Source organism: Prinia subflava, chromosome Z (genome assembly GCF_021018805.1).
Source record: "Prinia subflava isolate CZ2003 ecotype Zambia chromosome Z, Cam_Psub_1.2, whole genome shotgun sequence".
NCBI lineage: Eukaryota > Metazoa > Chordata > Aves > Passeriformes > Cisticolidae > Prinia > Prinia subflava.
In genome coordinates this window covers 9,041,352-9,067,629 of record NC_086283.1, presented here as the reverse complement: position 1 = coordinate 9,067,629, position 26,278 = coordinate 9,041,352, and the positions used below count along the sequence as shown (strand labels likewise).

At 36.7% G+C, this 26,278-nt stretch overlaps 1 protein-coding gene and 1 long non-coding RNA gene across 3 annotated transcripts in view; one reads left to right on the top strand and one right to left on the bottom strand.

Annotated features, from left to right (window-relative positions):
- The window catches only part of LOC134564458 (uncharacterized), a 78,176-nt gene that overhangs the window by 33,744 nt on the left and 18,154 nt on the right, over positions 1–26,278 (top strand). The window lies entirely within an intron of this gene.
- Positions 9,558–26,278, bottom strand: part of TACR3 (tachykinin receptor 3) — a 35,209-nt gene continuing 18,488 nt past the window's right edge. Inside the window, exons 4-5 of the mRNA XM_063423318.1 lie at positions 12,813–13,009; positions 9,558–9,932 (exon numbers count right to left, since the gene is read on the bottom strand). Of these exons, the coding sequence (XP_063279388.1) occupies positions 9,617–9,932; positions 12,813–13,009 (513 nt within the window). The 3' untranslated portion in view covers positions 9,558–9,616. The remainder of the gene's footprint in view (positions 9,933–12,812; positions 13,010–26,278) is intronic.

Below are 26,278 nucleotides of genomic sequence, written 5' to 3'. Positions count from 1 at the left end.
CAGCTCCTCCTTTTTTGTGTGTCGGAGTATTTTCTCCCTCTTCAACATAGTTATGATTTTACAGAATTTCTGCTCTATTGTGACTGCAGTTATTACTTATTCTGAGTCCCATTTTATGCAAATGCTGTACATTCAGGGTCAAAACTGCCAAGATATTGCTCTCACATCAGCCTTACACCTTTTCCTACTATCACAGCCATACTTGGAATTCCTTATTATTCTACCATTCTGTTTACCATTAACAGAATGTTTGAATCAACAAGAAACTGAAACTGATAGAAAATCTGATCTTTTAGAACAGTGATATGTGTCGCAGTGTGTGATTCTTCTCTGTCCCAGGGCGCACAGCAGCAAGGGGTGCGACACCTTCCCCCTGGGGAGCTCTCACCTCCCCACCCAGGGACTCCAAAGTTCTTGCAGTGTCTATCTCGGGTGCAGAGATGGAGTGGAGACGAGACGGGTCTTGGGGTAAGCTAAAGAGGTTTATTAAGGATATTGGCAACTGAAAGGCAAGACCCCAAGAACCAAGATTAGGGCTCTGGCAGTGGGTTTTGTACAGCAAGCTTAGGGGAGGGATAAAGGGAGTGGTAAAGCTACAGCAAACCTAATTAGGGTTTGTATCTAGGGTATTACATCAGTAGGTAAAGATAACAGAGACCCATCCAGAATATGTGGGATGGGTTTACATAAGGCGGGAAAGGTGATAGACAGATAACTGAAAGTTACATAATGTAATAGGTGCACGCATAAATTAAGGCAACTGAGGGAGACAAAGGAATATTAATTAGGGGGGGGTAGGGTACATAGAACTGGGTTTATTACAACAAATGTAGGAAATCAAATAAACCTATTAAATGCACTGCCACAGATATGGAATCTCTAAATTCCATCTATGGAGACATATTGGGGGAAAATGGAGTGAAATTCCAAAAGCATGAGAGATAATACTTGAAATATGATAAACTTGTTTTGTAAAAGAATCATTATTGCTATTGAATATGTGTCATATAAATTATGCTAGCCAGCTGCTCTGTTTATATTTTTTCAGGTAATGCCATATAGGTCTTCTTGGTACGATTGGAATAGCAAAAGAATCTTTATGAAATTAAACTTTCAAATGTTTCGGATGGTTAGTGTTTTTGACAGAAAGTCACTGGAGAAAGAATCATCTTAATTTTTGCTGGCTCAAGATCCACTTTAAATTTAAGCAAAAAAGTGAATGCAGATGGAGAAAAAAAATGCAAAACAGTTTAGTATTTTGCCTCTGTTTAGGGCTTTCTGGTGTTCTTTGTGGACTAGCTAATGGATTTTTGTGGACTAGCTAATGGTTGTTTTTCTGTTATTTTGGTAGTATAATAAGTTGCCATTTTTAAATTAATTAATTTTTTCTAATAGCTGAAAACTAGATAAGAAAAGCATATGGAAGAGTAAATATATTCTTGTTAACAATCTGTTTGGGAAAAAAAATTAATCTCCTTTTGCAAACTGGACTACATATTCATCCAGGCAAGCAGAAGGTTGTAAAATCTTCATATGAACCTTAAAAAACAAATTAAAAATGCTCTATAGACTATATTGAATTGGTTGCAGTAACTAGAAAGATCATTTATATTCCCACTTTCCTCCCCAGTAACCATAAGACATGAATAGCTTTCTTTTTTCTTTTTGTTGTAAACAAATTGCATTTCTACTACAGAGAGGCAGCCAGTTAATTCGTGGAAAACACTGACACCAGATCACAAATTCTGACTTTCTTCTTTCATTTCTGCTCCAGAACTGCTTCTGATATTTTCTCTGTATTGGAATGTAGTCTGGGAATATGCAGGTAGCTGATTTTTCTAGGATTTCTGTAGTGCTTCTTATGTTTGTGCATATTTGCCTGTTTCTCAATGCAGTTCTTAATGATTTTCATGTGGAAAGATGTACCAAGTGCTTTTGTTGCATATACAACTAAGCACAAAGCTGTATAGTAGCATAGGAAAGCCTGAAGACTGGACATAAAGGACAGTTTCAGTCTGTGGTATGGAGTGTTTCATTTTTCATGTCCTTACTGAGTAACATAAGGGTGTGCTTTAACATCTGACTTAGCAGAAGTGCGTATTTCAACAAGAATAGTTTTCCTGGCTTCTAAAGGAGCAAATACAGACAAGTCTTTGTAGGGATAAAATTCCTTACCTGTGCAATTTCTTCCCCTTTATAGCATGCTTGACCAAAGCTGTCTTGAAATATTTATTACTGCCTATGAAGTGAGCTACTTGTTTTGCAGCAGTGATATGTCTGTGCTCTTTTTCGTACCTAAGCTTATCTTCTGCTAGTTCTGAAGTATGTCTACATCCTAGTAGTTTTAGGGTGATTACATGTCTAACAAGCTATAAAAAGTTTTGGGACCAGGGGCAAGCTGTTTGGCTGCTTTCTCCTTCCTCTGTTAGTACTGGTCCTGCTAGGCCATACACATTAGCCTGTGGCTGGGTAACAGCAGTCTCATGACTTGGTAGCCGTGAGGGTGCTGTGGTGCAGGGCATGCATTGGATTGGAAGTGAGGATCATAATGCTTCTATGATCACTTTTCTGCCTTGTTGAAGTTGCCAATCCTCAGGAGAGCTGCTCCGGGTGGGCCACCTCACCTGGCCCATGCCTTCTTGATGATGCATTTGTCTAAATATTTTCAAGGTTCCAAACTCAACCAAATGAAGGAAGGCTGTGGAAGTGTTCGAACACACTTTTGAATAAAAGCTTACTTTGCCTAGTGTAAGGTCCTACTGAGTAGAGCTTCAGGTCAAGGCTAAGCTTTGGTCTTAGAGGTGTTGCTGTCTGCTGTAAGTTTTTCAGTTCTCATACAAGATACAGACTTCAGTACTACAAACAGGAAAAGAGCTGCTGGCTGGACTCCTCTGTCAAGTCCTTTGATGCTGGAACATTTCCCTGTCCTTGGTCAGACCTCATCTGGCAGAATCTCTGCAAATCTGGAGATGCTGTCCAGGAAGATTTCCCCTTGCATTCAAGAAGGAGCTTGCCTGAAGTCCTGAAGTATTGATGCATATAGTATCTACAGGCTTGATTTGTTACTTTCATTTGCATATGAATTTGTGGGCAGTATTGTAGAAGAGCTGCTGAGCATTTCAAGTGTTGGCAGATTTTTAGGATTTAATTGCTGAATGCCTACTGAATACGTTGTTTGTTTGTTTGGGGTTTTTTTAAATCTAAAGCATGTAAATCCAAGCAAGCTGGGCAGCTTGAATTTTCATAGTAAGTGCTTGTGAAGTACAGTTCATGCAGTTATTCCTGGTGTCCCTTTTTCTGTTTGCATCACTCATTGTTGTGAAACTTAGGAATAGTGATTCCAGAGGCTGTTAGAGAGTATTCATAACAGACAGGTTTGGTTATGTATGTGACACTGTGGTATGTAGTGCTTCATTTTTTAGTCCTTATTGAGTAACATTAGGGTGTGCTTTAACACCTGACTTAGAAGTGTGTGTTTCAGCAATATATCCTTGTGTTCTCCTGACTATGCTAATTTGTCACAATTGAGTGGTTTAGGTAGCTTAAAGAATCACTGTCACAGGTATTGTTCCAAAGGTAAGCTTAACCCTTTGCTTTGGGAAATCTGATTCCAGTTGTAATACAATGGCATGTTTCAGTTTTGTAGATGGGAGAGAAGCCATTCAATTAGCCAGTTACTATATCTCATGTAATATATGAAACCATCTAAATACAATTTGTATTTAAATACCCACAGCAATGGCTCATGGGCTGTTAAAGAATTATCTTTGACTAGTCTCAACAGATTGTTTTGATTTATGCACGTAGAACCGCTTGAATCTGCTCACGAATAGGAAGACAGAAATTGAACTGAATGCATTATTTAATACAGTGAACTTGCAAGACATGTGTAAACAGTGGTATATCCTTAGCAGTATCTCCTGCATCTTCTGAAGCAATCTTTGGAGGTATTCTTTAACAAACAGCCCATAGTATTTGGGATTCTAAATTTAAACTGATCTTGAATTAGAGGAAAAAGTTCAGGAGTAAATTTCTACTTGAAATAGGCACTTCAAAAGCCATGAAATAAATGCAGAAGGAACAAGAGTTTCTCTAAATTCTGTATCCTGGTGGGCACAGCCTGAAAGGTTGTGAAATTTGTATCAGTGAAATAGGTTCTTCTTCACTGGTGTGAAAAGAATTCCCCGGTATTAAAGGAGAAACACTCACTTCCAAAATACCAGGATGCTTTTATTTAGATAAAAAAGCATCAACTTCTAAACCCTAGTTTGCTCTCCTTTTCTTTATCAGTTCATTCTGTACATTATTTCTGAAAATATATGTTGGTATTGATCAATGACCTTCCTCAGTGACACATTTAGTTACTAGATGTAAACACGCTCTAAATAGCTCAGGCTGTGCAGGTCTGCCAATGCCTTCCAACCTTGACAATGTGTTGTATGTGAACTGGAAGGAAGGCTGTCAAGGGATTCCTGCCAAACAGATCCAGGCTGCAGTCTCCTAAATGCATCCTGTCTGAGTACCCTGAGCTTGCTTGGATTTCATTTTTCCTCTCAAGATCATGCTTTTATGTTGAAGACTGTCGCAAATCCTGATTTACTCTTCTGCTGACTATGCTAATTTGTCACAATTGGGTGGTTTAGGTAGTTTAAAGAATCACTGTCACAGGTATTGACAGAAGTTTTAATAGTGAAAGTGAAAGTGCAACAAAGTTCAGTGGCAGCGTTTGCTCTATTATTTACTATGTAAATGAAGCATACAAAAGAATATTGGCATAAAATCACTGGAATGATTCACATGGAGACCAGGGATGCAAGTGATAAGGATGCAAAGGGTAAGAAAGATCTTCCCATAGAGTCACAAGGTTCAGAGTGGACCCCATTAACAAACTTAGCCTTAGACCTGATCAACTTTTCATGTTTAAAGGATTTAAGTAGTACTTAATCAATTGACTAATTCAGCATTTATAAAGTAATTCAATAAAATTGACTAAAATTGTAGCAGTTACTTAATTATCATTCTGAGATTTAAGTATTTATGCTATACTTGCTATAGATAAATCAATTTAATCAATTCACAAACCTGCACGCACACAGACACAATGAAGACACAATGTGTGTACAGAAGTACATGAGAAAAATTCCCTCTGATTTCAGTCAAATACCTGTGCCGAGTGCCTTGGCTTTTCTCAGCAGATGAGGGTTGAAGCTCAAGGAATAAAACTTTATTAGCCTATGTCCTGTCATCAGCTTTCTCACAAACATGAGAGTTTGCAAGCTCTGAGAACCATCCTACTAAAGGGAGATTCTGGCACATCCCACTGAAGGCCAGGGAAGCTCGAAGGGCCTCATTTAGGACTCCCATTTTTAGGGTAGCAAGATGTAATTTGTAAAAGGGCTGTCCTCAGTTCAGTAATCACTGCAGTTTCCAAAACCATTCCAAATTGTTTCTAATACAATTTCAAATTGTTTTCAAAACTCGAGCCATAATGGTATTATTCGTCTTGGGTTATGGTTCAGGGAAAGTTCTAAGACTGTAAGTGGGGGACTGAGACTGTGCTCTTGTCCTTCATCCCAGAGATGTTCCCAGCTTAACCGTGCAAGAGTTCCCTTATGGTTGAGGGAAACTTGACCACCCAACTCAACACACAAAGGCCAAGGCCCAGTGGTGGTTCCTGAGGTTGTAGAGTGGTTCCAAGGAAGAGTGTTGGGAGGAGAATGCCATCGCCACAGAGACTTGAGACAAGAATTGAAGGGCTTTTTTTCATTGTTTAAAGAGTTGTGTTTAGCTTTATAAGTTGGTTTCTTTGTGGTGTTTTGTTTGGTTTTTTTTTCGTGGGTTTTTTTTTGTTTGTTTTTGTTGGTTTTTTTGTTTGGCTTTTTTTTTGTTTGGGTTTTTTTGAGGTTTTTTTTGTTTTGTTTTGTTTTGTTTTGTTTTTTTTGGTGGGTTTTGGTTGGTTGGTCGGTTTGTGGTTTTGTTTTGTTCTTTTTTTTTTTTTGCAAGTTTAGCCAATGTTAAGGGAATGGGAATGACAGAGTAAACTGATGCTGATTATCCTGTCTTTGGTGATGAGGAAGTTAAACCTGTTCTCTACCAAGGAAAACTCCCTGCAAAATGGCAGTTCAGGGAGCAATGATATCTCTTCATTACACATATGTTTTAGAGGCAGACTCCATCAGGAGCCTGGGCTGAAGTACTCCGAACTGTTATACTGAAAAGGAATAACATTTCAGAAGATTTCAAGATCGGAAGACCTATCCTGATGCTGTTTAATTGCAGCTGTTTTGGAGTATTATTGTACCCTTCTCAGTAAGAAGCTAGCTCTGTATCTGTCTGTTTTCCTTAACTCACTCCTAGCAGAATTAAAGAATGTGGGTTGAAGGTTGCAGACAGGAGACAGCCACAGTGCTGCACCAGCAATCACACAAGAGCACATGCTCGGCATGCCTGCTACTACTTTGAGCAGTCTTATTGACACAAACTGAGGGTGACCTGATTTCCTCTACCCTCAGTGAGGGGTGTCAGGAGGCCTATAAGGAATTTTATAGTGACCAGGCCACTTGCTGAAAATGTTTGTTCATAAATTCATATAGAAGCTGCTGTCAGTCACAGTTTTTGATGTGCAACTAAACTGTGTAACCCTGCATGTTCTTGGGAGCAGAGACACAGAGGTGGATTTGCACTATCTATCATTGTAATGTTTTATTAAAGCAATGCTGTGATTACAGGCACAGATTTCTTCATTTGTTATACAGGAAAATCCTGTAACTTCAAAGAAGAGCTACAGGAATGGTAAAGGTGTTTTAGATACCTCTAGCCGACCAAAATATAGATATTATCAATGAATTACTTGTCCAGGAGGTCATATCATAAAACACTTAAAGTGAAATTGTTTCACTAGAGGTATTAGTGTGAGGAAGCCACCATTGCTTTCTTGATATTTGTCAGTCAAGAATCCTAAAAGTTACATGAAGATATTTTATACATTTATGCTACTGTATTTTCAGATACAGCTTTTTCAAATTTATACTCTACATTTAAAAACAATAAATATATCAACACTTATTTTGTAATAGCCATAGTTAGAAAAGACTGTTTATTTAACAACTATACATTTTCTCTATGTATGTTTCTCAGAAGTTGTACACGAGCAGACAGAGGACTTCACAGTATGTGTTTGTAGTGCATCACTATCAGACAAATATACTTAGAGTCATTTTTTGTTTGTGTGTGGCTATCCTGGTTCTTCTGTAGAGGGCAGTTTCCCCAGGAAAAAAGAAAACCCTGGGAAAATGCCTTAGGAAATCCCGTTCTCAGTACCATAAGCAAAAGGCTTATTGACATGCTCTCTATGCAAATTGTTACTAAAAAATTCTCAGTTCTCTGTGTTATCATATGTTGATTTTTGGTGCAAGAATTTTAATATTCTTAATGGTTGTCCCCCATTGGACCTTTTCCTCAGACCCACCTTAACTCCCCACCCACACTGGGTGCATAAGTACCCCTGTCTGACCCTAGACTCTACCTTTGGCCTCATGCCTTTTGCCCCTTGTACTGCTTTGATTCAGTTCACTGCAATACAGTGGACACATCATTTTTTGTTATTTTTGTATTATTAAATTTACTTTTCAGACAATGGATCAAAGCTGTCTCTCTCCAATTAAGTTGCCATCAGGCCAGAGTCCCAAGGAAACTCAAAGGGGTCTGAGAGTCTGGGCTCAGACTCCAAGAAGTTTCAATCTTCTCAACAGAGTTGTTGAAAACCTGTGATGATTTTTAAGTTCTTAAAACAGAGTATATCAGTGGAAAAAAATTTAGAAGTATTTTATAGGCATTGCATGTCACTTGCTGGATTACTACACTCTTTTTAACAAAAACAAACAAGGAGAAGTGAGAGTATAACAATTACAATGCTGGAAAACACCTGTTTTTTTAGAGAAACAGACTGTTGACAGGCATAGACTGACATTTAAAAGGAAAGTCTTTAATGAATGGAGCTCTTTGTTTCAGTGGATTTAAGATCAGGCCATAGATAGAAAAAGTGTGAGTCTGGAATTGTGATACATTTTTATAAAAATACAATACTCTATGACCAGGTTCTTTAGTTATTTCATACATGGAGAGTTTAATGTATCAGGTTTGTGTATTTGAGGATGTTTTATCTTATGCAGGATTTTGATTTAGTAACTGATACCACAGCACACTGAAATCACTATACAAGTACAAGTTACACTTAGCAGAACATAACAATTGACTACATAAATCACAATACAACTATGATTCTTGTTTTACTAGACTAATTTTATATACTCACAGTCACAATGCTGATCTCCAGTTATTGGGAAGGAACATGGATTAAGCCTGCTCAAGCCTCTCTCTCTTCAAACATCGCTTTATCATTTGCTCAACTTTGGTACTGTGTTGGGTTCAGCCAGATATAAACTGTCCTGTGCTGGTTTGGCTAACTTAGGAAGACATTCACACTCTTTTTCTTGTGTTTTTAACTGTTTGGCAACAAACATTCATATAATCAGTCTATCTGTGCAACTGACACAGTCATTTAACTAAAACAAAGGCTGCTCTCTGGGTCTTTTTTTTTGTTACATTCAGCTTTCTCTGCAACAGTGGATTTTGTCTGAATTCAGTTGGAACATGTCTGTGTAAGAATGCCTAGCATATTTTCAGAGGCAGGCACCAGGAGTATTTTTATATATATCAAGCTATGGAAAATTTGTGAAAAGAGCCCCAATCTTTTTTCAAGTGGAAGTTTTTCATCATGAATCTTGTTTTGTTATCTTCTACAGAGAGGAGTCCATTGCCACAGTGGTATTTTTTTCATGTAACAATCTACACTCTAAAATCTTTTGGCCTTTCTGAAGTCAATCAGAAAGGTTCTGTTAAGGTCACTAGAGACAGACCTTACGCTTAGTACTAAGAGGCAAAGCTATGAGACATTCATCAATGCAATATATTCCCCTGGAAGTACAGATCCCATTAGAGTCTAATGTTTACTAATATGCAAATTTTAGAATTTAACTTAGTCTCTTTGTCATGTTCTCCTGTTTTCATATATATTTGCAGACAGAGCTGAACTGAAGTCACGTGAACTTAATTTTATCTATTTGTCTGGGAATGTGGCTAAATTATAAAACAGCTTAATAGACTTGGGGCTCATTTAGATGTTCATTATAAATGCATTTTTATAATCAAATCTCATGTAATTTTATTACTGTAGAATTAATACACTCATAATGGAAATCACTGTACATTTCTGCTTCAATAAGTAAAGGAGCCTGTTACATTTAAGTAAGTCAAACATAAATGCCATAGGTCAGAGACAACCGAAACAAAGTTGTTTATGCCATTGGTTTATTTTGGATAATCCCTACAAACATTGTTGTGCATAAGGTGCAGCTATGCTTTTGGACTGAGACATAAATATGTCTTCAAATTTCTCTTTCTCTCCAAAGCAAAAGAAGTAAGAGATCCCCAAGTCTCACAATATTTATAGCTAGGGTCTGTTAGTGGAATTTTTTTTGCTTTCCTGTGGTATGAATACTAAATTCCAAAGTAGGGGAATATTGTCCAGTGTTGCCCGTCTAGCAGTGCAAAATGTTTAGGAATAAACATCTGCTGATGTGTGCAGTGAACTGATGAGGCTTGAGGCTGTGGAGACAGTCTTGGAATTCCTCTGTGAACAACCATTGAAGTTCAGGTCCCTTGGAGGTGCTCTTTTCTTCTGGCTGGCGTGCAGGCTGTCTCCATCATTAGTGTCGAGCACCACTGTCATGCTGGAGTCCATCCTGGACACAGCATAGAGGCTGCTTTGCCGGGTGGGGTGAAACCTGGCTGCCTTCAGCTCCAGCTCGTCGTAACTGGACACCTCAATGAAGGGGCACCAGCGGAAAGCTCGCTTGAAGCCAGCTCGGAACCTAGGAGGAAAAACGCCTGGTGAAAGCCTGTGCTTGAGAGAGCCAGGCCTTCATCTGAAAACATACACAGTGCTGGCAGGACACTGACGTGGCCAATTATCCTGTCCCTAGGCCTGGATGTAATGAAGTCAGCCAAAATGAACTCATTTTGACTTCTCATTTTCTATATGCTTTCCCTGCATTTTAACAGTGGTATTTTCCTTTTAATGAATTTCCTGTCCTTTGCCTGTGCAAAGTAAACAAACATCACCTTTCATAGAAATATCTTCATAGAAATTGTTTTGATTTGACCTCTAATAACATCTGCACCTGTATTTTCATCTTCTTTCAGCAACAAACTTTGCAACATTCTTCTCTCTAAAATACCACCCCAGTTTCCAAATTTCAGTATCCCTTCTGTGTTTCTCTCCAACAGAGATGCTTATACAGGAATGATATAATGACTAATTGTTCATGTAAAATATTTGGAAAAATATTTTTTAATAATTAAGAGGATTTTAGAAAGTTGAAATCTGAATGCAAGCAATATACAAAAAGGCATTTTGAAGCTTTAGAGCATCAGTATTTGAAATACTCATACGGAAGCAGGGATTCACCATAAAGGCCATTGTTAATTTTTGTGTGTTTGCATTTTCAGAATAGAAGTTTAATATATTAGAAAAGCAATTCCCTATGTATCTGTGTATAGCTGGAAAAAGAACACCTTTTTTCCTAGACCTAAAGCTTACCTGACTTTCTCACTTGTCTTGCTTCTCTTGTTTTATTTTAAAAATCAGCTCTGTTGTTTATCCTGTCTGTAAATTTTTTGGAGCAATCAACTACCACAGTGATGAGTGCAGGTAAAAATTCAGATAACATGTTCAGTTAAAGTTAATGAATCTCAAAATAGTGACTTTTCCTTCCTCAAATGTTTAAGTTTGCCATGGAGTTCTCACACAATGATGACCAAGCAGGTAGGTTGCTATTCAGCATTCTGTTTACATACAGTCCATATTTTGGAAAAATACTGAAAGTACCTCTGATGGAAATGAATTTAGTCATAGGAACAGTAAAACCAAAATATCTTTAAACTCAATTACTTTTCTTGGCACCTTCCATCCTCTTTTAATTCAGAGCATGTATTTTCTTCATCTTGAAATAATGCTTTCTTTGTGTAGATATGTATAATCCTAATTAGCCTGGAAGATGAGGCTGGGGATAGATGTTCTAACTCTGTCTGATACTAGATCCAGCAGAGGCATGAATTGATCTGACTCCCAGCAACCAGCTCTATTTTCCTACTTAATGAAAAGGAAGCAGACATTCTGGTATCTTCATTTCAATATGGAAGTTAATTATAAGAAAACTCAGGCTTTCATTCTTACATCAAATTCTGAACAAGGTGACCTTTAGCATGTCTCAAAATACTAATTTTTCTTTGTCTGTATTCTTTAATCCACATATTTAATTTTGCAGTTTGCAAATGTCAACGTAAGCCACATCAGAGATATTATTTTTTATGAAGACTTTTGTAACTGTGCCATAAAAAGTTTTTGAAGAAAATGGGATTGGTTTAGAAGTTTAATGGTGGTAATTGAAAAATATGAAGCCTCGTTCTTCATTGCCTCTGATTTTGCAGACACTGGACACTTACTGAAATCTGGTTTCCATTGAAATTAATGGAAAATTTGCCATTTGAGTTATGGTTTTGTTCTGGCATGCTAAAACTTTACCTCATCTTTAAACAGTTGTAAATGATGAAAAGAGGCAGAAGGGTCTATGAGTTTAGCCATTACCTTGTCTTTTGAAAAGATCATGAATGTTAATTGTCATAAGTTATCCTCATCAAGGAGGAAGACGCCAGTGTTTTCACACCAATAAAAACTCGTTAGGATTTGTTCACTTCACTTTTGATTAGGCTCCTTTTGTCAGGTACTGCATGATCTTTGGTGGGGGTTTGGAAATACCTTTCACTGTTGGTATGAAGTTTTGTAGTAATGACACTTGGCACTGGCTGCTGAGTCAAAAGAGATTTGAAATAATATTTAAGATTACTTATTCAATACTGATTCATACTGACTGAGTTTGTGAAGTAATTGATTGTTCTTGGTGATCTTTATTCAATATGCTAGAAGAAATACTGGCAAATAGGATGGCCAGGATGATGTTTGTTTAGATCCTGGCCCTGTGAGTTGAAATTAAAGACCTGAGTCCATTCTGCAATGCAGTAGTCTCAAACTAGCAAGTATCTGTAAAATATCACCAAACTCAATAGATGCAGAGCCTTTGAAATTCAGAGCATAATGTATAACAATACTGTAATTTAGTATTAGGTAATGAGAATATAAACATTTGTATAGTATTTATCAGCCTGTTGCAGATCTTGGAGCACAGTAGAAATTTAATACTGAGATATACAAAACACAGTAAATCACATTTTATATTACGTTCTTCCAGCAAAACAAAATTGGGGCTACAATTACTGAACATACAGCTTGCAGTCTATATCACTAATTACTAACTTCTTTATTTTAATATTTTGCAAACTAGAAAACATTAAAATGCTATAGTTTTTTAAATTTTGCAGGTGGACATGGGAAGGACTGGTTTCTGAAAACTGAATTTTGCTCTGAAATTTTAAGTAGACCAAAATATTTACTGTAAGTTGACCTTTAGGGTTTGGGGGATTTTTTTCAAGTACTAAAGAAAGGGTTTGTGGGGCTTTTTTGGTGTTTTTTTGTTGTTGTTTGCTTTTTGTGGTTTGTTTGTTTGTTTACATTTTGTTTTCTTTCCCACTAACTGAAAATTATTTAAGTAAAAATTCTATGTCTTCCTTTTTTCCATTTAAGCAATTTATGTTCTTGGTGTAGTTACGCACCTCATTTCATGACCAGCTCTTACCTCTTATTAAGACAGCAGTAGATAATGGGATTGTACATTGTAGAGCTCATGGCAAGCCAAAAGCTGGCTAAATAGATTTGCTGGATGTATTTCCACCGATTTAATTGTTGATAGATCCCAGTAACTATGAAGTAAATGTGGTAGGGCAGCCAGCAGATAGCAAACGTCAGCACAACCACAATCATCATTTTTACCACCTGAAAGAAGTAATAATGATATTTAGCCTTTTTTATTTGGACTAGCATTTCACCATCCATTAATAACTTTCTTGTAATTAACTTTTACGGTTAGTCAAAGGAAAACTGAATATGCTTTTATGTAGTTTTTCCTTTTAATCTGACTCTCTTAGTTATTTCTATCTTGACTGGAGACCATCTTTTTCCTAAGAAAAATAGCATGAAAATTTTCCCTGACTTTATTTGTAATGATCTTTGCAAATAATGTATTTGATTACTTATGTTTGGCTATCTAAAATATCCCTTCATTTCTGTACATCTAATCATGGCACAAGGTTACAGAGTGTTTTATTTGGACACCTCATTTTATTGACCTTGGTTTCTACTTTTACTGTAGTCTGCAAGTGTTTTTAGATGTGATTTGAGTAACCCTAGGTTGTAGGAAATGAACAACTGCAGCATCCTATATGATTTCAGAGTCTAACAATTCCCTTGGCTGGTGATCCTTATTTGTTGTTTTCTGCAGGCATCACAACATCTGTTAGCTACTATCATTTCCAGTAAGTACAAATAAAGAGGAGCTCTGCTTTGTGCTCCAAAGACAACCTTGAAGAAACCTTGCAACTCATGCAAAATTTTCACTCCCATCTTTCTCTTTTCAACTATGTCAAATACTAGTCCAGCTACCATTTTCAGCACAACACATCACATGTGTACACCACAGGTTTTCCCTTGGTAGCTAAAGTGAAACTAGACATGATAGATCTATGTTGGAAGTCTCTTGTTCATTTGTACTTGTGAATACTGAGGAATAACAGGGATCTCTATGAATAGTTCCTTTATTTTCTCTGTACAAGGTGCCATTTCATACTGTTACCAGGGGGAAAATCCCTGGAAAAGAGCTGAAATTTGCCATATTTACATGTCTTTGGTTAATGTTTTTATAAATTCCAACTAACATGATTAAATCATTTAACATATAAATGTTATGGTGTCCTCCTTAATTTGCATTACATCTTCCTATGGGAAACGTAAAACAATTTTTCATTTAGTAGCCGGCAGCAATCTTTTCTGCTGGATGGGACTGTAATGTTCAAGGATTTGTTTATAAGAATACTTACTATTGCTGATACATATACACTGATCATCACTTAAAGGTAAAAAAGAGGCATCTGGCCACATATACAACATTAATAATAGTTAGTTCTTCTGAAGCACTTTTTATCAGTTAACTATAAATCATCCTGTGATCAGGAAGAGCAGTATAATTATAAAGGAAGGCAACACACCAAAAACAGTATCACTTTTACCTTTCACATGTACATCTGGGCATATATAAAAGTTTATGGGACTATATATATGCTTTTATTTTGGAGTGGGGTGAAGAGGTTATGATTTTATGTGGACAGACACTTCTGGACTAAACTATGTATGTGAAGTGATGCAGAAAAATATGTTGTCAAATCACAGTCTTTGAGTAAATGGCATCACTATTTCACTGCTTTCGACATAAGGTCCACTGTTCTGCTGGGGACTTACACCTCTATCTCCCACACATTGTATAGATAGAAGCCTTAACTCCATAGTTTTACTATGGTAGTTAAGCTCCTGTCATTGATTTACAGGTGCACTTTGCTTGTTGCTGTGTTTTTATAGATCTGTCAGGAATGATAAGCGTTACCTTAGCACCTTTCAGGACTTCTGTAATTTCAGAACACTTGAGAGTCTAATTACTTACCGTCATATTTAATTAGCAAGTCTTGCAGTACCAGCTGTGCATGAGAAATTGTTCCTAGAATTAGTCATCACTGGAATATCATAGGTACTGAGTGAAAGGGGTTTTTTTCCAGATTTTCAAAGTGTTAACAGGTAAATCTGTATTTACAGTGTACATTTAATCTGTTCAGAGCTTAAGGACCAAAATAGTAGAGCTTCCCAGCAACTAATGTAGCTTAATCTGGTTGAACACCGTGTCACTCAGGCCCCAGAGATGCTGGAAATCACAGAAAGAGTCCGGGTTGCCGGTTTGGTATACTCAATTTTGTTAATTTTTTTCCAAAAGAATATTGCCTGTCTTTTTTCTGACATCCAAATGCTCATTGTCTAGTTTTCTGTTCTATCTTGAAAGGCAAAGCAAGCAGTGCTGCCAGTCTACTTAAAGGTCTCCTAAAGATAGTAAACCTTTACAAGCTGTACAAAAAATAGGTTTTGGAGTTCAGCTGCTGCAAAAATTAACCCTGAAGGAATGAAATTTCAGTTTAAATTACTATTAAATACAATATTTCAGGTTTTGTTCAAAGGACCAGAAATCCGAAACTAGCTTCTACCTTGCAAAGAAAATCTACCATTTTTCTTGTCAAAATTTCAGGCAATTCAATTCTAATTTTGAATGGTTTGACTTTTTTTATGTTTTGAAACGAAAAATACCAAATCACCTCCAGAGAACTGCATCTGTTCCTGCAAGATTACTCCTATTTAAAACAAAATACTCATCTTTTAAAAGAGTGATATTAGTATAAGCTATTTTTTTGTTGCTATGTCTCTCTGGAAGTCTATGATTAAATATTAAGTCATCATCATCCTGAAAGCAGAAATTTCTGAAGCAAATAGTCAAACTAGACAACAAGCTACAGGTGATTTTAGATGGACATTAGTGTTTGATTTAATTTGTAAAGTAACAAGTCACTTGAATGACAGACAGTGATGCACATTACATTCTTAATCATTCATATTTGCATGTCATTTTGAGTATTTATATAGTACAGTGCACTTATTGAAATATTTCCTAGGAGAAGATAAGTGAGATATTGCAAGTCTACGTGGTGTAAAATTATTGGAAACACAGGGTAATTAAGGTTAAATTTGAAGTCAAATGCAGAAGTCATGAGAGGAATCAAAAAGACCTCATCTGTTCTCATTTCATCATCTAACAAAGACTGTGCTGGCAGAAATGGAGGAAAAAAAAAGACTCAGAGGAAAAGGAAGATTATTCCCAATGTCCTTTTTCCTTTCAGAGAGAGGCACGCACTATGCAAGGCCATAGCTTGCAGTTCATATCTGTGGTTCTTGTCTGTAATGTTGGTCTTTACAGTATAAAGTTTCATTTCTTGATTATATCAGTAACTATGAACAGAAAGTGACTTCAAGACCTATAAACCCAGGGTACCTTGAATTTACTTGGAATAAATTCTGATGAACAAGTGCCTGTAAAGAACAGAGAAAATAAATGAAAAATGCCCAGTATGAATTTACCATAAAAACATGATTGTCTTTTCCCAGTACATTGTGATGTTTCACTAAAGAAACCCCAGTGACACTTTAGAGGTCCAACTGCAGAGTATAAATGACAGCTTCAGTGTTGGGGTTGTTTTTTGACTACTTAAGCCTGTGACTGAAAAAAAGTTATTTTTGATAAATTTATTCTATTTGACTTTTTTGAGTTACTACCATTTTTCAGTTGCTTTTCTTTCTGTTCTAAGTTGCATAGAATTCATTAATGAGGGCTTGCTCTTGTGTATTAGGAAACATTTCTAAAGCAAGAAAGTGAATTCAGTTGCTTAGCTTAAAGTCTAGCTCTGTTCCTGCCACCATTTCACCATGAGCTTTCCAAAATGTGAATTGCAGTGAAAATCTTTTATCTCAGTGGCAGGCACCGTCTTCCCCTGGTGTTCTGTTCAATCTCCCTCTGTGTGTATTGTAGGCAGCATGTCTGGAGGAAAGAGGGTTTTTCTGTTCTAGGCAGTATTTTTGTTAAATGAGTTGCACTGAGTCTCCCAGTTGTGCAGCCTTCATGCAAGATATCAACCTTGAGGCTAGATATGTAAATGGAAAATCAAAGTATTTATTTTATACATTGATTTTCATCAACCTGTTCTGCTGATATTGATACAGTGCTGCCTATGCCTAAGAAAAACTATGTCTAGTAAAGAAAGTTAATTTATGTGTTTCATGGTCTTGTCCATTCCATTAAATCCTCTTCTGTCTGAATAAGAGGCATTCTTTCATTAATGGATATAATGAGAAAATAAAATTATTTAAAACCGATGTAAATTCACTGGAATTGGAGTTTGCAAATTTACTGTGAAACATTTGGAACAGTAAAAGTGAAAAGGAGCTAACAGATTCTGCTACACTCAGAAAAACCACCAAGTACATTTATTTTTCCATCCTGTTTTTATTTTGCATGAAGAATAGCTAGAAAAGTGGTCTGATTTAAGATGTAGCATTGAGAGCAGCTCTTGAAAGTTTGGGAATAACATACTTTTCTGAGAGACTCAGTTGCTGCTGGAGGAATATAGCAATTCAAATTGCAAGACATTGATTCGCCAGCAATACCTAAGACTTGGACCATGCAATCATTTCCTTTTCAATCTTCTCTGCAGTTCCTTGTTGCTTTTCTAAGTCATCTTTGATACTGCTGCTTCTGCAAGTACAGGAATTTGGCTTTTGATTTCATTTGCACTTATATCACACGGAACAATTTAATTACTTGCAGAACTTTTACTCCTGGGTGTTATGCAGAAATAAATGAGAAGCAAATGATTTAAGAACCCACGGAGTGTAAGAATGTCTTTGTTTACCCTCTCCTGGATGTTATTTATTCACGAATACAGCTCAAACCCAGTTTACAGATAATCCCTGAAATCATAACTTTTGCTCTGTGCTCTTTTGGGAAAAGTAAAATGCCACACTAACATTTCAGAAAGTGTTCCTCCCAGCATGTTAGGATGCAGCCAGTAAATCTACTTCTGAGTCCTGGAGACATACTTATGCATGAAGCACCAGAGAGAAAGGAACACCAATATGACTTTGTTCCTCCACAATGCTTATCTGGAGTAAACCGTCTCTCTTCTGCAAGAAAATTAAGATTCAAAGGTAATTCTACTGGCAATAGTACAGAGACAGAATGGACTTCTAGGGTACCAAGTGCCTGAGTTGACAAACTCAGGGATTTTCCATATTCTTTCAGCCCATAGGAAGGGATAGATTCTTAATAGTTGAAGGAGATGCACATTTAGGAGGAGAAGGTATGAGAGAGCTTGGAAGTCTTTCAGCCAGGTAAGATATTTGCCAATTCCAATGCTCCAGATAATTTTAGTCTTCTGATTTACACTTTCCATCAGTTTTTCTCAGTTATTTGAAAGAAATTGTTTTTCATTTTGGCTTGCATAATCTCTTGTTGCAAATAGAATTCATAATAATTTGCTTTGTTAGTTAAGCTCTAAAGTTCAAAAATATATTATCTTCTAGTGTGAAGTAGTTTTTAATTAGTTTGTTTCTTCCAAATACTAAAATGTGAAGCTCCCCTCAAACCAAAGCAATTCTGACATTTTTTATGAGTGATCTTGGCTACTGCCATTTTTAAATGATGTTTCCCCAAAGTTGCATAGAAGACAGGTTTGACAGTGACTTTGAGTTTCTCTCAACATGTCAAGAAATATCTGTTCCATTGCAAAAATGGGTAAATATTTTGCTCCAAGTTTTATTTTCCTTGAGAATGTATCATTTCATAGGCATCTGACTGGGGACAACGAGGAAAAGTTTCCACAAATTTTATGTTACTTTACCTAAGAAGAGATTTCTCACAAGAGATTGTTGGATATTAGGTAGTATGCTGGTGTCTTCTGCCCAGACTAAGAGGTTTTTTCTATAAGCTGGATGAGTAAAGGTAGGTGGCCTTGTGTCATTGTCTTGCTCTTAAGCATTGAGTAGCATAAGAAATTTGTTCTTTAGAAAATGACTCTGAATGGCTGTTGTGGGATTGGCATTACTGGGCATGATTATCCACCTGAGATCTAGTTCTGAAAAAAAGTGAAAAAGCTGATCTAGTGCTTTTATACTTAGGATTCATACCACCACTTATTTTATAATACTTTCCTTTGTTACTTGGAATGAATGATGGGGCATAATTCATTTCCATGCCCCCAACCAATATGAGATTTGGTGTGTGGAGAAATAAAATAATATATCTTCTTTCGTTTTGCTAATAAGGGACATTAAATCTGAAGTCCACTTTCTGACACAATTCTGAAAGTGTTCTGGAACCTTTAATCCTGGTTATAGGATTGTTTAAATTCATTTTCAATGTTTAAATTCATTTTCCATATAAGACTTCTGAAGGAATGGCATTAGTGAATGTTCTCTTTTGAAAAATAGATCGTATATATTGCACACTGCAATAAACAACTAATGCTATGATGAATTATGCTAAAGTTGCATACCATCCTAGCTGTGTTTTACTTTACGTGGGCTCCTTATAATGAGAACTGTCCTCCTGAACCTAAAATGAGAGAGGTACCTTTGGTTATCTTCAAAATAGGAGCACAGGCTCTTATTTCACATGGAAACACTACTTTTTGAAATGTTTCATTTCCAGCTTATTCACCTAGGGGAATTAAATAAGTGATTTATATAATTAGAAGCCATTTGAATGTTTACCATATTTCTCTAGAATTTTGGCATAAGAAAATAATGGGAAAGAGTGCAGATTGTTTACTACATATTTTGAAAACTTCTTTCTTCTCTTTTCTGTTGATAAGAAAAGAACTATGAATTATTTCTGGACTGTACTTGTTTAAATTGCATGGCTAAATTCTGAAAAAAAAAAAAACCACAGTTAAAGCTATTTTTAAATTGGCATCATAATTATTCATTTGCAGTGGTAGTAGCATCTTCCCTTTCAAAGTTTGAAGAAAAAATGTTTATTACCACCTAAGAAAAAAAAAAAGGCAAAAATTTTCAATATTGTTCCCAGTCTATTTTCATTTAAATTGATATCAAAGGAAACTGCTGTAGTCAGTGATGCTGAGGTTTATATTTTGCATTTCATGCACCTACATCTTTTTTGTCATTCTTCAAAGGACTGTACAAGGTTGTGAATTTATTAGAAGCAGACTTGTAATTCACATACAGAACATTTTGGAAATACTTGGTCGATAAAAAGTGGTACATGCTCTGGTCAGTTATTGATGAAAAGTATCAGGAGTGTCATTCTCCTTGCAGCCTCTACTTTTGTACAGACAGGCATTTCGTCAAGTATTAAAGTATCCACATGACTTGGCCATAATGGTCAGCACATTGGTCATTATTGCACTGGCTTGATGCTCCTGTGATATCCTAATTCATGGAATGAGGTATAAGCTGACCCATGCCAGGGTGGCTGAAACTGTTTCCTAGGAAACCTGCTTTAAAACCTGGAAAAAAAAAACTCTACTTCTATCCGCCCCAGAAAGTGAGTAATGAAATAAAGGTGCTTTGAATAGGTTATTTACAGTGTTGCAATACAAGAACTTCTAAGGAATTAGATGCTTGAGTTAAAGGATTAGATTTGTTAGATGAAGGCATTAATAGACATAACATAGACACACCTCTGTATATCAGTTTGTAGATTTCTGCTTTAACTCAGAAAAAAGCTGTGCTGAAGCTGTGTTTTGACTTGAAAAGCAGCCTATAATAAATGCAAAAGTGTGTTAAAGTGTAATACTGGAACTGCAGTTCTGTTCTGCTGAATATACAGGTCTTGGCTTTGCAGTCTTCCAAAATGAGTGATCTGCATCAGATTTCCTGGGCTTTTCACCACATGGATGCTTGGCAGTATTCCAGAAAGCTCAGCAAACTGGAAACTCATGCTAAAATTAATTTGTTCATGACTTCCCTAGAGGGATTCAAGGAGGAAGGGGCTTCTTATGCACTCTCTCCTATCTGTGTATATATGTATGTGTGTATATATATATATATACACACACACATATATATATTTACACACCCATGCACACACAGGACTATTCATGTGATCATAATTTAGAATATGTAATGGGATAACTTTGACTGCAAATCAGATGATACACCAAAAGACCTTTTGAAGTTTCCAATGTTTCTTTATATTCTGGTAAAAAAATTTGCATACAACTTAACACACTTTTTCCTGAATGTGGGATTTTAAGGTTATCGGTCTGGAGGGTCAGGTCCCAAAACTGAACTTGGGGAGAACTGCACAGAGAAAATGAAGTCTGTCTTAAAAAACCCAACTCCATAGTTTAAAACATAGAGATAATAATCTCCATGCTGAAAATCTAAATGTTAAAAAAGAGACACTTGGCTTTTATTTGTCTTTCTTGTAGGTATCTTGATTTTATTATTAATGAACATGTATAGTTGAGTTCATCAATGAATTTGAAACACACTGACTGAACTCACTAACAATGGAGTGAAGCACTGTTGAAATTTTTTGTCTGTTAACCTAATGTTACTTCCATTCTTAAAAATATGAGGCAATAGTAAGCAGAGATTTTTGCCCTAGGAATGTGCCTGTATTTTGTGTTTCATATCAATTTTCTGCCAACTATGACCAGAAATTTAAAAACAACAAGGAAAAACATCACAGCAACTGTAAGTGCACAGTTCTGAGCCCGATCCCTGACCATGCAGAACCAGTCTCTTAAATTCGTACCTGACCTGGAGATGTTGCTAGCTGTTCTGTAAAAAACTATTGACGAGAAATCTTCCATCAGTTAGTCAGTAAATACTTAAACTGGCAAGGTTTATGCACAGTATTAAGCCATTTTTAGTATTTACTCTTCTTTTACTTCCCTGTGATTGCAGCTTGAAGCGTGGACGATGGGTGTGGAAAGATGTGTTTGTTCACAGTTCATAGCTGAGTTTTAGGAACTTGAGGCAATGAATGGAAGCTGGTACTGCTGCTGAGTGTTCTGTAGCTATTTGGAGATAGAGAGCAGAGAAGAGCAGCTTCCAGTGATTTTGTTATATTTCACTGTGTCAGTCATATTCAGAGAATGATCAGGAGGAGATCTGACTTTATTTTTACTTCAGTAGGAAATCTTGTTCAAAATTATGGAGATCATTAAAAAGACAACAAATTGCTATAAAAATAATCCTGAAAAGGAAGATAGGTGATTCCTTTCTTTTCTGAAGTTCTAAGATGATAAGATAGCTCTGTAAAAAATATTTTTGATTTAACATGCAATGACAGTAATTCCCCTGTACCTCTTGCCCCAATCTTTCCATAGGCAATTTCTAAGCATGTGAAGAGTGAGACTGTGAAATAAAAATCATTATTCACAACGTTAGTAATTACTTATTAGTAATTGCTCATTCCATATCTTTTCAGTCAGTTTTCAGTCCTTATACTCAGTAATAGAGTTTAACAGAACTTTTAAAAACTTAAAACCAAAGATGATTGGTTATTCTGTCTAATCCTACTGGAAAAAAGGTGCCTCTTTGTGTCTATGCGCTTAGGGAGGGGCTCATACATTGTAATTAAAGTGATGATTGTGCAAGAACTTAATTAATGGCAAATGAAAATTCCCAAATCAGTCTTTCCAGTCAGTACTTTGCATTCTTGTGGAGATTTTTGATAACTATGGGCATGTATTACTGATCAAAATAGGAAATGTATCTTATTCTGCTGGTATTTTCACCAGAAAGATACTCATATGCTACCCTGACCCTCATTACCCTTCTGAGGTTTTTCTTAAACTTAAGAGAAAAATAAGCTTAAAAAAATCCTATTCTGCAAACTTTTAGCTGTAACAGCAATTACTTGCAGGTAGAAACTTTGTATGCTGTGTTAACAGCAATTGGGTGAGTCTGGCAGGGTATTTGTCTTTATGGTTGTGGAATACCTGCTCACAATGTTAGTGGAGCGCTAACATCTGCAGTCTGGTCCAGTAACCTTCTTAATGGCCAGTCCTGACTCACACTCACACATGCAGAGCCGTGCAGAAGAGCAGCAGGCAGGGTAAGTGCACATCTGTGCTCTGTGGGAAGTGTACTAGCATCATGCCACATCTCCTTATGTAACTAACTCCATCTACAGGGTTACAACCCCAATTTTAGGCACGTGTAGCAGTTTGTGAAGTCAGGCTCTAGCTTCATTAGGATTGGTTTGCACCTACCGTATTAACAAGGCTATTTTATATTTCCCATAAATAGTCAGAGTTAAGGATATCATAGTAAGAGGTACCCTGAAGAAGAATGGGAGGAAACCTATCTTTATTTATTAATTTTTGTAAGTGATCTTACCTGTTACGTTTCACTGCTGAGCATGATTTGGGAAACACTTTGCACTGGAAAGGTAGTTGAGAGAAAAAATATTTTTATTAGAAAGTATTTAATACTAATCTTCCTACAATCTGGCATGTATTCTCTAAGTATCAGTCTTGAGATCTGCCTCATTTAGTGTATTTGCTGAGGAGTTTTTCACAGCAGAATAAAGGTATGTCAGATAAGTTTGATGACAAGACACTTCTGAGCTGCTCTAGAAGCAATGCAGAGAAAGAACGGGAATGTGGAACAACTGTGGGAGCACAAATGCAGTTTCACAGTGCTGGCCGTATACTTTATATGGTACCAGTAGTGGTTCTGTCCCTAGATGGGGAGGTGGCAGTGACAGATATCACAGAGCAGATAGGAACTGCTGGACTGGTACTGTGTAGTTTTGATGGGTTGTTTTATACTGCACTTCCATAGGTAGGATCATACTCAGAAAAATTCTGCTGTTTGCTCAGATAAGGACTAATAAAATTATCTGCTGTGAATCTGTTTGCCTGTTGTGAACAAATGAAGAGGAGGCAGATGTTATTGACTCATTTTAGCATGACCAGGTCATTGTTTAATTGAAGAAAAAAATGAGATATTAGTATGTTCCAGATGCAGCATTCTCAGTGAGAACAGGGAGTTAACCCTGTGAAGGACCATGATGACACTACATTGCTGGCATTCCTTGTCTGGTTTTGGTCACTTGTTGCATAAAGATGTTATATAAAGGTGTTATGTAAAAGAAGATCAGAAGCACTTGTCTCATTTATGTAACAAATGGAAACAAAGACTGAAAGAAGAAATGGACATAAAAACATCTGTAGAGGTGATGCCAGTGAGACATGTGAAGTAATTAATTAAGCTCACTGAAAATAATAGATAGAGCTGTCTATAAAGAAATTTAGCCTGGAAAACTGAACTCTAGGATTGGTGAGATTTTTTAGAAGATGGAGGTTTAAGATAATAACTCTAACAGAATTCCTCTTGTATCTGTGGTGACAGGCCTGAAGGCTGGTTCCTGTCCTGTTTTCATTTAATATTTTAAAATTGAAAGACACAAACTGACACTCAGTGAGTAAGTGGAGAAAGCACTGGACACAGTTCAACATCTTCCACTGTCTGGCAACCAAGTTTGTTTCTGAAGAGCCTTTAAAACCATCTGAGAATTCCTTCTTCTATTTTTTTCTTTATATTAGGTAAGAAATGTGACATTGTCGAACACAACCACAGATAAAGTTGATGTTTAAAACTTTCTGTGACTCATTGATATGAAAATTTTCAAAAAGATTTAATGTCTAAAGTAGTTCCACAAATTCTGAGATATATGACTACGTAATTATAACTTCAGAGGAGACTGAATTAAAAGTATGAAATCATAAAGTCAGATTAATCACTTCAGAAACTTTCAGACACTTCTTTGTATTTCACATAGAGGAAACACAGTGTATGAGCATAGCAAGCTGCCACTTTGGTATTTTTGTTACACCTTCAGTTGCGTGAGGAATTAATCAGAGGACATTTCTATGTAATTCTTTAAAAAGCATCTCTGTTTCTCTTGATTGTTGGCTGATAACAGAGCAGTGGAGTGCACAGAAGTGGTGCTAGCCAGCGTAAGTTGTTCTCCAACCTTGTATGACTAAGTCTTTTTTCTTTTTCAATGTGCTGAACAATGGTTGCTAAATTTGTGAGTGTGGCTGCACCGAAGTACATCTGTGGTTTTCAATCACACTAGAGCCTTGGCCAGCAAGGTGCTCACAAAGCATCAGCATTCTGGATAAATGATAATTTAGCTGTTAGCTGTATGAAATTTCAGCTAGTCAAGCAATACAGCCACCCACACATTAAAATATAAGCCGTAGTGCTCTGACTGTTAGATCAGTGAGATCACCTCTTCTTAAAATAGTGTTTATTTCTCCAGCCTAATCTTCTACGTTAGTTCTGTTCCAGTATTTATTCTGTTTTACATTTTGTTTTCATTGTCAGTTTCCGCAAGTTTGAAGAGTAGACCCATTTACAGAAGATGAGTATCAATGGACCAAAACATTATACAGGCCCCTATTTTTGGCTGGAGTATTCATAGAAAACTGAGCTTCTGCACCTCATTACTGCACAACAGGATGGGCAGGTTGTTTCAGATATCACCCCCAGAAATGTAAGATCAGCTAAAGGGAAGACGTGCCTTCCCAGGGGAAAGTGCCCATGGCCCTTTGTGTATGTTTGCACCATTCTGGAGTGGACACCTGGTCAGTGCAAGCAAAGTGCCCCGACACCACCGTGGCAGCCATTTCTGTGGTGCACAAGCACAAACTAATCTTCAAGATGGAAACGCTCATGCCCCATGAATAAATAAATAATGGGAAAGGCACAGTGGCAATACAAGTTCTCTTCAGCAGTCTGCTGTTGCATAGCAGGTTGGGGTTGGAGTGATCTGTGGTTCAGATGCCTTCACCCTGCACACAGTGTGATACACGATTTGGTTCTCTTTGCACACCTAAATGTGTCTAGTGAATATTTTGACATATGTGCTGCCTTGGCAAACCATTACCTGAAAAAAAGACCAAAAAATTCTGTGTTTTTTATACTGTCTCACTTGTTAAAACAAAGTCACAGGTGGTGATTCAGTATAGGTAAGGGCATGAACTGTGAATATTTGGCTTTCCCTTGAAGTCTGAAGTACAAATTTTTGTAGAGTAGTTGATTGCAGGGAGTGGTTTTAATTGAATTTAGGACAATCAAGTTATATTTACTTTCTGCTGTATTAAATTCCTATTCCCTTATGCCATTTTGAAAATGGCATATAGTATATAAATAAAGTGGAGATTGCAGTGCTGGTTCTCATGCTGGGATAAGCCAGGAGAAGGTGGATTGCTTAAATAACTGGGAAGATTTTAAACTTACCATGTCTTTATGCAGTCCCATGAGGAAGCAATTGCTTTTCAATCTTGAAGAAGTCTGAATAAATATGTAGGATAAAAGTGAAGTTTCAAGATGGTGTAGGAAGTCACATGTAAGACAAACCCTTGAACCTAGAGTGTCAAAACATTTTGTTTTACATGGCTGGACGCAAACTTTCACAAAAGGTTTTATGAATGGAGCAATCTGTAACCCTAGTTTGTCTAGACTTAGTGGTTGCTTGTTAACTAGAAGTATCTTTGATTTCAGAGTTAATTATTGGTTATTGTCTGATTCGTGAGTTCATAAGTTCATAGTGTAATATTCTCATCACCTATTTAT